The 13,609-nt window shown below is 34.4% G+C and overlaps 2 protein-coding genes across 11 annotated transcripts; one reads left to right on the top strand and one right to left on the bottom strand.

The window, feature by feature from the left end:
- Positions 1-1,440: 1,440 nt before the first annotated feature.
- LOC139866252 (uncharacterized) lies at positions 1,441-4,913 on the bottom strand. 10 transcript variants are annotated; one of them, XR_011765348.1, is made up of 9 exons: positions 4,518-4,913; positions 4,280-4,334; positions 4,152-4,176; positions 3,827-3,955; positions 3,686-3,718; positions 2,843-2,905; positions 2,345-2,461; positions 2,136-2,181; positions 1,441-2,052 (listed from the first exon to the last, which is right to left on the bottom strand). XR_011765348.1 is itself a non-coding variant. In XM_071854437.1 (6 exons), the coding sequence occupies exons 1-6, from the start codon at positions 4,623-4,625 to the stop codon at positions 2,399-2,401; spliced, it is 258 nt and encodes an 85-aa protein (XP_071710538.1). In that variant the 5' UTR covers positions 4,626-4,913; the 3' UTR covers positions 1,441-2,398. The 10 variants fall into 10 exon arrangements, 1 of the variants encoding a protein (XP_071710538.1); XR_011765351.1 differs by lacking the exon at positions 2,843-2,905 and having other exon boundaries at positions 1,441-1,664; positions 1,758-2,052; XR_011765352.1 differs by lacking the exon at positions 2,843-2,905 and having other exon boundaries at positions 1,441-1,647; positions 1,758-2,052.
- Positions 4,914-6,299: 1,386 nt separating this feature from the next.
- Positions 6,300-7,613, top strand: LOC139868784 (uncharacterized). The gene has a single exon (XM_071857127.1). It carries the CDS (start codon positions 6,300-6,302, stop codon positions 7,611-7,613), a length of 1,314 nt encoding a protein of 437 aa, XP_071713228.1.
- The last annotated feature ends 5,996 nt before the right edge of the window (positions 7,614-13,609 follow it).

Genomic DNA, 13,609 nt, shown 5'->3' with positions numbered 1-13,609 from the left:
TGCATAAAATTTGACGCTTATTAATTAATCGTTTTGACGAGTTGCGTGCCAATGTTTTTAATAGCTACAGGGTTAGGTGTGCGAAATGTTGTAAAAAAACAAGCAGGGTGGTCAGCCGCACGTTGCGGCGGCCACCCCTCGTTTACGTAAAACTTTTTTGTAACATCCAATTACATATTCTAATAAAAATATATTGAAGCAAAGCAGTTAACGTAACTTATAAGACAATAATTCGTTTTAACATATTAAACATCCAATACAATTGCAAAGAAACATAGTGTCATATATTACTATATGGGTTGTAACAAATTAATTATCCTGGGCTGTCCAAATTATATTGTATAATATTTTTTTTGAGATGTATCAAATTAATTGTTATAAATAATTACTATATAACACGTAAATAAATTTTTATACACGTAATAAAAATTACTCCGTATAAATTAGAAGAATGATTTAATAAGGTTTGAAAATTTAAGTTAGAAAAGAATGACCCAATTTTGATGTAATTTATAATTGTAATTGTAATGTAATTTGTGTTAATTATAATGTAATTTGTGTTACACATTAAAAGAATATTTTATTAATGACTCCAAGTCTTTAATTGGAGCAAAGGCTATATCTATGTAGCTACTATTAAAAAAAAAAATCATCACGTGCTCCCTTCTCTATTCCTCTCTTACTTGAAAATCTACTCATCTCATTTTACCTTTTTCATTTGATTCTCTGGTCTCCGGTCTTCTTCTCAGGTAACCATTTACAATATCTTCTGAATATTTGCTCTATGAGTCTCTACATTTTTGTTGACTCTGCCTTCTCTCATGTGTCTCGCCTACAACCTGATTTTTTCGGCGTCGTTCCGGCTTCTGGTATCCTCCGAACGTCCGGACTTTTCTTCTTTCTTTCCTTTTTCCGTCGCTGATATCTTTTGTTCCCACGGAAGAACACATCTATACTACATGGAAAAACTCAGAAAAAGTGGTGGGAGAAATTTCCGATGACCTATGTGTGTGGCGTGTGGCAGTGTGCTTCAGACCGATTGCTGGTAAAAATTGTACGTTCAAAAATATGTTGCGGGTTAATTTGTGTAGGTGGTGTCTTTTTATTTCGCTAAAAAAATGAAAGTATTTGCGTTCAAAGTTTGGGGTGGGTTTATGAGGTTTTTTAGGTCTAAAAGCTATGTGGGTAGGTTCTAAAAGTTGTGTTGCCGGAAGTATGGCTGTTAGATGATGTTGGAACAAAGACGAAAATAGTTTGGGATGGAAAAAAAACAAAAAACAAAAAAGTTACAATTGAGGAATAGTAACTTTAGATTTGCTCAATTGTAATATTACAAGCAGGTGGCCAACCGCGCGTTGCGGCGGCCACCTTGAAAGGTATTCATTTGCAGTTGTTGTATTTGTGCGTAAATATATGAATTCTATTAAAAATCCATTTTTGTAATCCGTCTCCATAGATATATAGTAAATAGTAATTCGATTACAAGGCAAGTTGTAGTTACAAATAGTTAGCTCCTAATATACAATCAAAAGTGAGCATTGTTAAGACCAAAAGTCAACAAATACAACAAATAAAACAAACCTTCTACGACTAAAGTTGGGCGATCAGTAGCAGCGGCTCCCACGTCTGTGTACATACCAGCAGTTGCTATTATCGTCAGAAAACTACCAGTAATAAGTAATAGAAAATGTACGTTACAACGTAAATGGAAGAAAAAATGAGTAAATAAAATAAAAAGTAATAAGACAATCCAATACTTGAAGGGCAGAGAGTAGACATGGAAGCGAAGTCGAATTCGTTATAAGGGATCGAAAGTGATGGATGTAAGTCGAAAGGGTTCTGAGATGTAGTCGTAGACGTAGATAACCGCTGGACAGGAACGATGCCCATACGATTGCGATAATGTAGCATGTTTTTAATTGTTGTTTGTCTTGCAGAAACGGAAAACGTATCGAAAGAAAAAGCAGCTGCAGCAATATCCTCAACATAAGAATTTGTCAAATGCACTAAAAGTTTCTTTGACGCTTCCTTTTTATGTTTTTGTATTAGTCACTATAGTAGAAAAATACAAAAATGAACATATTAACATCGAACACAATAAGCAAACAGAAACTGAATATAAAAAATTGAAGTACCTAGAAACACCAGAGATATTCACAGCAGCCAGAAAATCGATGTCGCCTGCGTAAATAATTGGAAAACAAAGACAATAGAAGATGAAGACATGTAGAATAACCCAACACGTATGCACAAAAGATAATAATAATAAACCATTTTGACACGTTTCTGGACTGCACATTACTCGGCTGCAAATAAACCAAAAATATAGTAACAAACTTTATACCTGGTGCATATATTTTTGAAGTTCATCTTTGATCTGGTCAAAATCTACATTAGCTTACCAAATCCAGTTGAAATCCAAGAAATAATGGATCAAAATCTTTACTTTTGCAAAACTCGGCTGAAATCAATGAAAAAATTGGCTTAGAATCTTCAAGAGCTTGCAAAACCCTCTTGAAATGAACCAAATAACTTACAAAAAGATGTAAACTTGAAAATAACCCACTTGCAATCAAAACAAACAATTAGTCAAAATCAATAATACTTGCAGAACACACATAAATTCAAGCAAATAACAGACGAAAATCATAAAAAGCTAAAAACTTTGAAACCCCACTTGAATTTTATTGATATCCTCGAAGTAGGGTTTGATCATTACATAACTAACCAATAACTATATCAAAAGTAAATGAATGAATGGAACACTTCAAAACCTTACACCTAACAAATCTTGATTGATAACATGTTAAAAGGAATCAAAAAGCTTGATAAAAATGCTAACCTTGGTATGCTTCATGTGTATCATGAAAGGTGGAACGTAACAATATCGTCACCTTTCGTTCGTCTGGATGCCATTTGTGTTCACAATATCTTTTAAAATAATTAAAAATACCCAAGAGATAGACTTCATAATATAGCACAAATATTCAAGTGCAACATATATGAGATCAAAATAGCAACATATCAAAGGGTTTTTGAGGTTCTTATCTCTAGGTCAGTCACCAGTCACCACTCGATGGCCTACTTGGTATTTTTATATGAAGATTTTTACTGCACTGAAGTTAGATTCAAAAACTTTATGAAGAACGTTTAAATTACTTACGTAATATGTCTACATATATAATAAGTACATCAAATTCCTTGCACCAAAAAAAAAAAAAAAAAAACACCAAATCAAACCTTCAACGACAAATAGTGAAATTCCCTAAAATTGCCTTGCACATTCATTCTATTATCATAATTTAGTCACTTGCAGATATAACCTAAAAATCAATCAATCAATTATCATTTTTTTAGTAATAGAGGATGGAAAATTCTCATCAGGTATAAGGAAAGGAATTAGAAGCAAGCAACAACAACTTTGGATATAACCAAGACATATCAGATAGAAAGACGTATCTACTGTAGTCTATATCTATATATACATAATATAATTCAATTTATATGTTAGCTTTAAAACATCGAATTATTTCATAACCTTCTTGAAACTTTGTAAGTTTTTAGCAGGTAAAAGAAAGAAAAAAAAATGTAAATGAATTGATACATAATTTGAGGAAACACCAGTCTCACATTTGAATATAAATGCTTAAAAAAAACATGTTTAAGAAAAAAGTTAAGGAGATACCTGCTGGCTAAGGGGCGCGATTGGAGTGACAACCTATTATAGAAGAGAGACATGAAGAAGTCAGTTTAAAGTGTCGTATACTTCAAAACAATAATTAAAAAAAAAAAATATAGATATACAAATAAAAGCCATGTGACTAACCTGAGTCTTCCCCGGGCGAGAATCAAGGTCCACTTCATAATCCCTATGCTTTAACGGTTTTCTTTGCACCGGCGGACCTTTTGATGCAATCAAAGTTACATATCTTCTCAATAACCACACTAATCAACACTATAAATATATCTAATCAGAATACTATGCAAGAAATTGTAACGCATTGTGTACAAACGTAAAGATCGTATCTTGGTTTAATCATAAACCAAGGTTAGTTAGCTTCACATTTTCTAATCGCACAAACTTTATGTTCTATATTCATATGTAAGCAATTACAGTTAGTAGGTGACAGAAATCAAATTATCTTACTTACATTTAGATTTAAAACGCTCCAACTCCTGAATTGCAGTGCACATAACATAAAACAGCATTAGTCAAAGCAAAGAAGAAAATGTTAATACCCATAGAAAGTACAAATGAAAGATATGAGCAGCAAACAACCTTTTCTTGACGATCTTTGGCTCGTTGTAAGTATTCTTCTTTATCGAATTTTCGTCTGAAAGTGTTATCAACTCCAACAGTTTATACAAACAAATCAAAATAACTTTAGATTAACTTATTAGATTAGTCTAATTAGCTCAATGATGTCTTGAATAAGTTTAATTTTGTGAGATAATTAACCTTTCTATGAATAAAACAATAAAAACCCTAACTTTAATTGGAAAAAGAAGAAACTTACGTTGTTGGTCTGAGCCATATGTTGAACTTAATTAGGGTTTAACGATCAGAGAGATTTTTGTTCAATAAAAAAAAAAACACAAAAGATTGTATTGATATACAACCTCATCTATTATGCAAGTGAGAATAGGAAAGAGCTTCAACCCTAATTCTATTTCCGATGGATGAAAGGAACGGGAAACGGAAACCCCAATTTTCCGATTGACGGCCGTTAGTATTTTAAACCTTTTCGCTTCAAATAGTGTAAATTTGAGACGGCGATGACCGAACCACCGACCGAAGATGGAGATTGTGATGGCGGAATCACAATTTGTGTGATGGATTAGAGGTGGCGAAGATGAAGATGCCTGAACCTTCCAAAGAATGTAACGGACGGTGGAGTTTTTTTTAGATCTGTAGTGGGTTTTCAAGGTATGAGAAGTTACAAAAATACTAATATCTTTTAGTGTGAAAGTCATAATGTTGATGAACAGTAAAAAATTGCTCTAATAATAATATCTTTTAGTGTGAAAGTCATAATGTTGATGAACAGTAAAAAATTGCTCTAATAATAAGTATAATATAATATAATATAATATAATATAATATAATATAATTAATGTCAAAACTAAGTGACTAACGAGTGTGTTGATTAAAATATATCACGTTTTATTTTATAGAAAATAGAAAATGTAGGACTTTTTTGTATTTATTTGATAAGGTGTCGTTTAAGTGAATTGAAATCTTCTCATGAAAAACGTTGTCATTGAAATATCGAAGACACATCGAATAATGAAGAAAATAGTTAAAAAGGAGTATTAACTTAAGCAACAAGCATAATATACATGTGTTATTATTAAATAAACATTAAAGATCCTTGAAGGATGGGATCAGTGCTAATTCCTTCTCTTACTTTCACAATTTATTTCATGTATCAACTTAAAATATAGTTCTTGAAAATATTACAAGTTTATCGTGAATATGTCGGTACACTTAAAATGGTGTAACAATTTTTTTTTTTTTTTTTTTTTTTTTTTTTTTGGGAAAAGCAAGCTTATTGTTACTATATAAATGAAGATTACAATATGAAGGCCATAGATGCAGGCCCAGTAGCAATACACGAATTAATACCAATACAACATGATCGACACAGACAAAACAGGATGCTGAGATTGCATCAGGTACATGACTCGAATTTTATTAATCTAAATAGCTTCTAGGGTTGGATAATCAAATTAACCAATCGATCCTTTTATCTCTAACTCGATGCGAAATTCAATCGAAAGATTTAACTTTAATCTCGTTTAACTTTAATCTAAGTATAGTATAATATAATTAATGTCAGAACTAAGTGACTAACGAGTGTGTTGATTAAAATATATCACGTTTTATTTTATAGAAAATAGAAAATGTAGGACTTTTTTGTATTTATTTGATAAGGTGTCGTTTAAGACGACTTGTAACGGGAGCACGGCCACGCCGTGAGTGGTGATGTGGCAACCGGCCACGCAGGGAGGAAGGAGGTAGCGGGGCGTGGCTGGGAGCGGCGGTGGTGGCGTTGCGGTGGTGGCGTGGGTAGGCGACGGGGGTGGTAACGGGAGTGGGTGAAATTGATTGGGACACTTGGCAATTTTTTTAATTAATTTTCAATGTATCCGTTGCAATTTGGGCAAATTAAAAAAAAAAAAAAATTTTAATCCAATATTATTTATCCTATATATACACACCCATTTTACTCATTCTATATACATTTCTTTCCTCCTTACTTTTCCTTTCTTATTTACAAATACTATAAAATTTCATAATGGATAAAACATTCAAAATGCTCGAATTTATTATTGATGACGATTCGGATGATGAAAAAATATATAATTTTATTAGTAGTTTGGCGGACGAAGATGTCGAGGGAGAAGCTTCAAGTTCACGAGTCCCTCGCCCCCGTACCTATATTCCAAGGGATCGTGAAGATGCGGCAGTGAGGTTATACAACGATTATTTTTCTGAAACTCCAAACTATACGGAAAAGAACTTTAGGCGACGTTATCGAATGAGTCGTGAATTATTTCTCCGTATCATCGAAGGTATATCTAACTTTAATAGTAGCGATATTCCCGATTATTTTATGTTTTTTAGGGAACGTCCCGATGCTACTGGTCGTCAAAGTTTGACGATACTACAAAAATGCACGGCGGCCATACGTCAAATGGCGTATGGAACTACACCTGATTTACATGACGAATACATAAAAATTGGTGAGAAAACAGCTGCTTTATGTTTAGATAATTTTTGTAAATGCGTGTTTCATTTGTTTGCTAGACAGTACTTGAGAAAACCAACAGCCGAAGATATTGCTCGGCTGTATAATTTTCATGCCCAAAAACATGGTTTACCGGGTATGCTTGGTAGTATTGATTGTATGCATTGGGAGTGGAAGAATTGTCCAATTGCGTGGCAAGGTCAATATACTAGAGGAGATAAAAAAGGCCCGTCCATTATGCTTGAAGCAGTCGCCTCGCAAGATTTGTGGATATGGCATGCATTCTTTGGTATGGCGGGTGCGAACAACGACATTAACGTTTTAAATTATTCACCATTGTTCAACACCATTAAAAATGGAACTGCTCCACCTTCACCATTCGATGTTAACGGCCATCACTACGAAAGAGCTTATTACCTAGGTGATGGTATATACCCCGATTGGGCAATGTTGGTCAAAGCTCCCCATTCTCCAACTGACGAACCGCGGAAAAAATTTAAAAGGTTTCAAGAAAGTGCGAGAAAAGATATTGAGCGTGCATTTGGAGTATTACAGGGTAGATTTCAAATGTTAAAAACTCCGGCGAGATCTTTGGACTTCAACAAAATAAGAAGACATATGTATGCGTATATCGTATTACATAACATGATTCAAGAAAATAACGGGTTTGTTATTGGGAAGAAAGAAGAAAGAATGATACAACGGAACCCACCACGTCGGTTACTCAGGGATTTGAGGGATCGAGATGCAATGGTTAAGGAAATAAGAGATAGGCAAGTTCACAAACAGTTAGAGGCAGATTTAACCGAGCACGTTTGGAACTTATCACCTTACTTTCGTACCGCTAATATTATTGAGTAATTTGTTATGTATTTCTAGTTTCGTTTAAGATTTTTAAATTATGTAATTTTTAATTTCAGTATTTTTAATTAATGTTATTCGTGTTTACTTATTGAGTAATGTAATTTTATTTTTAAACATCACTTTTATTGAACACACCAACGGTTACATTTTTAAACAAGAACTAAATTAAACTGAAATACAACATAAGATCTTAAAACACAACACAAATTTTGATGAATTCAGTAGAGTTCATCAAAAAAACGACCATCTGTGTCGTACTCTGGAGCCACCGGTTCTTCTTTTTCTTCTTCGTTTGACTGATTGAAAGTGGTTTGATTTTGAGTTGAGTAGTGAAGTGTGTGAAATGAGTTGGGTATGTGGGTGTATTTATAGGTGAAAAGTATCATTTAAAAAAAAAAAAAAAAAACGGTCGGATTTTTATAGCCGTTTATTTTGAATTTTAAATTTTAAATTTAAAAATATTAATACTAAATTCAAAAAAGAAATAAATAAAACAGAAAAAATTAAAAATAAAATGCCACATCAGCTTTCCACTAACCCACACCACTAACCCACACCACAAACCCACACAACCACTACTTCACTCAAACCACTCACACGTCCTAGTCATCAAAAAGCAACCCATGCCCCCAACCCACGCCCCCTACCGTTACGAATGGTCTAAGTGAATTGAAATCTTCTCATGAAAAACGTTGTCATTGAAATATCGAAGACACATCGAATAATGAAGAAAATAGTTAAAAAGGAGTATTAACTTAAGCAACAAGCATAATATACATGTGTTATTATTAAATAAACATTAAAGATCCTTGAAGGATGGGATCAGTGCTAATTCCTTCTCTTACTTTCACAATTTATTTCATGTATCAACTTAAAATATAGTTCTTGAAAATATTACAAGTTTATCGTGAATATGTCGGTACACTTAAAATGGTGTAACAAATTTTTTTTTTTTTTTTTTTTTTTTTTTTTTTTTTTTTTTTTTTTTTTTTTTTTTTTTGGGAAAAGCAAGCTTATTGTTACTATATAAATGAAGATTACAATATGAAGGCCATAGATGCAGGCCCAGTAGCAATACACGAATTAATACCAATACAACATGATCGACACAGACAAAACAGGATGCTGAGATTGCATCAGGTACATGACTCGAATTTTATTAATCTAAATAGCTTCTAGGGTTGGATAATCAAATTAACCAATCGATCCTTTTATCTCTAACTCGATGCGAAATTCAATCGAAAGATTTAACTTTAATCTCGTTTAACGCAACCGCCGGGCTCCAACATACGCCTTTAAAAACCTTTTAATTTCGGTTTTTTCAGAGAAGGTAGCCGCACGACCATTCAACTGCTTGCCATAATTTTCTCCCGAGATCCGACATTACACGAGAAGAGTTACCTCGAAACAATTCATTGACACTTAGGTTAATTACATTCCCTAGGCTCCACCACTTATAGATTCGGTCCCGCACATCCAAGGCAAACTTACATAAGATCAAGGAGTGATCAACAGATTCTATATCGTCGTCGCAAAGAGGGCATCTAACCGTATGAAGGTCGACCCCCTTTTGTCCAATTCAACACGTACGGGCAATCGTCGCTTAAGAACCCGCCAAACAAAAACTTCAATTTTCTTTGGGACCAAAGTATTGCGTTCTGTAGCAGTAGTAGCTGCCCTAGTATGATTCGTTGTTGATTGTTCATCTAACATTTTTGATAACTTCTTAACCGTTAAAGACCCGTTACTCGATAAAACCCATTTCCACGAATCAACTTTGTTGAGGTCAAAGCTATAAAAAGACATCAGGCTGCACAGCTCCCTGAATTCTCCGGCAGTACGACCCCTAGGCTCCTGTATCCAGCTCCATTTCCAGCAGATTGTTCCATCGATCTCTTCCAACCTTTCCTTAATTGTTGCATTCTTGTTTGTTTCCAATCGGTATAGTCAAGGGAATTTTTCTTTTAGCTTTACATTTCCCGCCCAGCTTTCCTCCCACAGCCGCGTACTTTCCCCATTACCCACTGATTTACAAAATGAATTCGAAAAAGAAATGCCTAGTCCATCAATATCGCGACCTGCACAAATTATGCTTGACCAAGTACTCCCAGAGGGAGGATGAGAAGTATCATTGTTACAAGATATACCCCCACAATTTTCATAGATGCTTTTAATGATTTTAACCTACAAAGCCCCCGGTTCGGTTTTGAAACGCCACCACTATTTCTCGAGTAAAGCAAGGTTTTTGCTTTTAAGAGACCCAAGATTTAACCCCCCGAACCCATATGGTAAAGTAACGTTTTCCAGTTTGACCCAAGGAATTTTGGAACCCGACCCCGACCCACCCCAAAAAAATCACGCCTAATACTCTCCAAGGTTTTAAGAATACATACAGGGGCACGGAAGAGGGAGAAGTAGTATAATGGGAGGCTATTGAGAACCGATTTTACAAGAGCAACACGCCCACCGTAGGAAATCATTCTAGCTTTCCAATCCGAAAGCCTACTTTTAAACTTCTCAATAATCGGTGTCCAATTTTGGGCTTTACTCATTTTGGCCCCAATGGGTATACCGAGATAGATAAAGGGTAGTTTTCCTTCTTTGCAATTAAATTGACCCGACATGTATTCCACTTCTCTCTTAGTTGCTCCAATCCCAAAAAGTTGGCTTTTGTTATAATTTATTTTCAATCCGGAAGTCAAATCAAAGCATTAAGAAGCATCATTAGGTTCTCTACATTTTTTTTGTCCCACTCCCCTAAAAATATTGTATCACCCGCATATTGAAGGTGTGACAAAACAACTTTGTCGTCACCTATTTCTACCCCTTTGAAAATTCCTTTTTGCACTGCAACTTTTGTGAGCATATTTAATCCTTCCGCCACCAAGATGAATAAGAATGGTGATAATGGGTCACCTTCTCTAACGCCTCTACCAATATTGAACGCGAGTAGGAGAACCGTTAATCAAAATTGAGATGCTAGCCGATTTCAAGCACGACATTATCCATTTTCTCCACTTCTCACCAACCCCCACGCTCACCATGACCTCTAGTAAAAAGTCCCAGCTTAGGCAGTCGAATGCCTTCTCGAAATCTAGCTTAAAAATGACACCTTTTTTCTTTTTATGGTGAACATGGTCAACAATCTCATTCGCAATTAACGCACCATCCAATATGTATCTACCTTTTAGAAAGGCACTTTGCTCTCCGCCAATTAATTTATGCATGACCCTTCGTATGCGGATCGAGAGAATTTTTGCTATGATTTTGTAATAGCTGCTGATAAGACTAATTGGTCTAAATTCCCCGAAGTTCACCGGATCTATTTTTTTAGGGACAAGAATAACAAACGAGGCGTTGCACCCCTTGGAGAATTCCCCATTAGCCCAAAACCAACTCACAGCTTCAATAACTTCTTTTTTAATAATATCCCAAAACCTTTTGAAAAACCCGAGGTTGAAACCATCCGGTCCGGGAGCTTTAGTACTCCCGCATTCATTTATGGCCTCCCATATCTCCTTTTCGGTTATCGGCTCCTCTAGAGATATAGCATCATCCGTTAAAAGTTTTTGGAACCGAATGTCGACAGGGCTTGGCATGTTGCTGTTTCGGCAATTGAAAATATTCATGAAGTGTTGGAGTGCCGCATCTTTGATCTTTTGAGGCTCTTCGCACCATAACCCATTTATGTTCATACGTCTAATATTGCATTTATTGAATCTTCTCTTCAAGGTAGAATGGAAAAATCTCGAATTTTCATCTCCTTCCACGATCCATTTAACCCTCGCTTTTTGCTTGAACATAATTGCCTTCACCCTTTCTTTCGTAAGCCATTCTTTCCTTGAATCCATCCATAATTTGTTGTAAGACCCAAATAATTGTTGTGTACATAAAGTGTACATAAGATGCTTGAAGTGGGGGTTTCGTTGTACATTTTAAAATGAAAAAGAATCTGATCTGGGGGAGTGGCGCGTCGTTTGTCTGTGACAGATTCCTTCTTTCTTTTAAATTAGATATTTTGAGGGCAATTTGGTAATTTCACAAAAGGGCCGACTTTAAGGCCTTAGATCAGTTTATGGAGCCTCATTAACTCCATTTCCATCTACTTCAACCTCATCTATTCAATTCTAGAGAGAGAGTGATAACCTAGTGTGAGAAAACTCATTTTGGAGAAGAAAAAGGAGGATTCTTGCTAAAGCTCAAGTTCTAAAGTTGTTCATCTACTTCCTAGCTACGTTTTGGTGGTAGTGGTATGCTCTAATCTTGATTTCTTGATTTAATTTTTTGTAAGGGTTAGAGTTAGGGTTTATGGTGAACTTAAAACCCACTTTGTTAATTGGGTGTTTTGGGTGAATTTGGGTTATGTTGACTCAAAGAGGAGTAACTAGGGTTTTTCAAGTATTAATTGTTGTTAATGAACCTTAAGTAGTTAGTAAATTGCTAGCACACCTATATATATGTAAGTGGGCATTGTGTGGGTTAATGGATGACCCGAAATGGGCGTGTTGGCCTAAAATTGGTCAAACGGGTCAAAATGGACCTAGGTTGGTTAATGTTTGTGATTAATACATAAACTTAGTGTTAAAAGGTGTTTTAAGACCTAACTTGGCTAATGTTAGGGTTTTGGCGAAAGATGACCCAATTTTAGGGTTAAGTGTCCAAACGGGTCAAAATGACCTAGTAGTGGTGAGTGTTGTGGGTTTGACCAACTTGGATGGTTGATTGATTATTATGTACTTTGTAATAGGTGCGATACCTTGAAGTTTCAAGCTTGGTTTATCGATTCACCGAAGGCGTAAGGTGAGTGGAATAATTATATGCGTAGATATATAATGTATTTATTTGTTGTAGCGTGAGATGTGAAGTGTCGATGTGCTAAGACACCACATTTCACGTGACGAGTGAAGTGTCGATGTGCTAAGACACCACTCAAAGTAATGTGACGGGTGAAGTGTCGATGTGCTAAGACACCACCCGGGGTGAAGTGTCGATGTGTTAAGACACCACCTGGAGTGAAGTATCGATGTGCTAAGATGCCACTCCAAGTAAGTTAAAGGGTGAAGTGCCGACGTGTTAAGGTGCCACTCGAGGTGAAGTATCGACGTGTTAAGATGCCACCTCAAGTAAAATGAAGAGTGAAGTGTCGAAGTGTTAAGACACCACTCGGGGTGAAGTGTCGACGTGTTAAGACGCCACCTTGGGTGAAGTATCGATGTGTTAAGATGCCACCCGTGGGGTTAGTGTACGAAGTTGTGACAACCCGTAAATTTCCAGCAAAATTTAAACAAAAATCTTTATATGATTTCATTTAACCTCGACTAATTCCGACGTTTCACGAACAATTATTTGTAAATAATTACGCATTAATTTGATATATTAATATTATTATAATTAATATCCTTTTTAAACAAGATATCAATAATTAATATCTTTATTATCAGTATTGTTATTATGAATAAAAAAAATATTGACAAATATTCTTGGAAAAGTAGTAAATCAATTTGTTTATTTTAAAAAAAATATAAAAAAAATCCTTAAAATAAATGATTTTTTTAATAAAATAAATAAATAAATTAATTAATTAATTTTTAATTAAAAATTATAATGGAAAACTACTTTTATTATTTTATTTTGTGCATTATCCCATGACCTAACATTTAATACTTTTGAATTTTAAAATCCCATTAAAAATTAAAATATTTATTTTTCTTTTAATTATTTTATTCTTTTTACCTAATTTTTTCAAGTATAAATACCCCTCATTTCTCATTCAAACTCACACCAAAATTTCTCTCATTCTCTCTTTGAAGAATTACTACTAGTAAGTATTCTTTTCTTACTTTTTACTATTTACTTCGGTTTATTTTTTTTTACCGAAACATGTAAATAATGTTATAAATTATATGCATTTAAAATTAAAATAAATAACATGTTATAATTAGTAATATATGTTACTAAAAATTATTAAAGTATTTTTATGAATTAATATATAG

Source organism: Rutidosis leptorrhynchoides, chromosome 9 (assembly GCF_046630445.1).
Source record: "Rutidosis leptorrhynchoides isolate AG116_Rl617_1_P2 chromosome 9, CSIRO_AGI_Rlap_v1, whole genome shotgun sequence".
NCBI classification, from domain to species: domain Eukaryota; kingdom Viridiplantae; phylum Streptophyta; class Magnoliopsida; order Asterales; family Asteraceae; genus Rutidosis; species Rutidosis leptorrhynchoides.
The sequence above is the reverse complement of the archived record's forward strand: the minus strand, read 5'-3'. Positions and strand labels throughout refer to the sequence as shown.

Coding starts and splice junctions, on each gene's coding strand:
- LOC139866252 (XM_071854437.1), bottom strand. Junction 4,177..4,279: donor CCAAAGATCGTCAAGAAAAG/GTTGTTTGCTGC, acceptor ACTGCAATTCAG/GAGTTGGAGCGTTTTAAATC. Junction 3,719..3,826: donor CTCGCCCGGGGAAGACTCAG/GTTAGTCACATG, acceptor CTTCTATAATAG/GTTGTCACTCCAATCGCGCC.
- LOC139868784 (XM_071857127.1), top strand. CDS start 6,300: ATGGATAAAACATTCAAAATGCTCGAATTTATTATTGATGACGATTCG.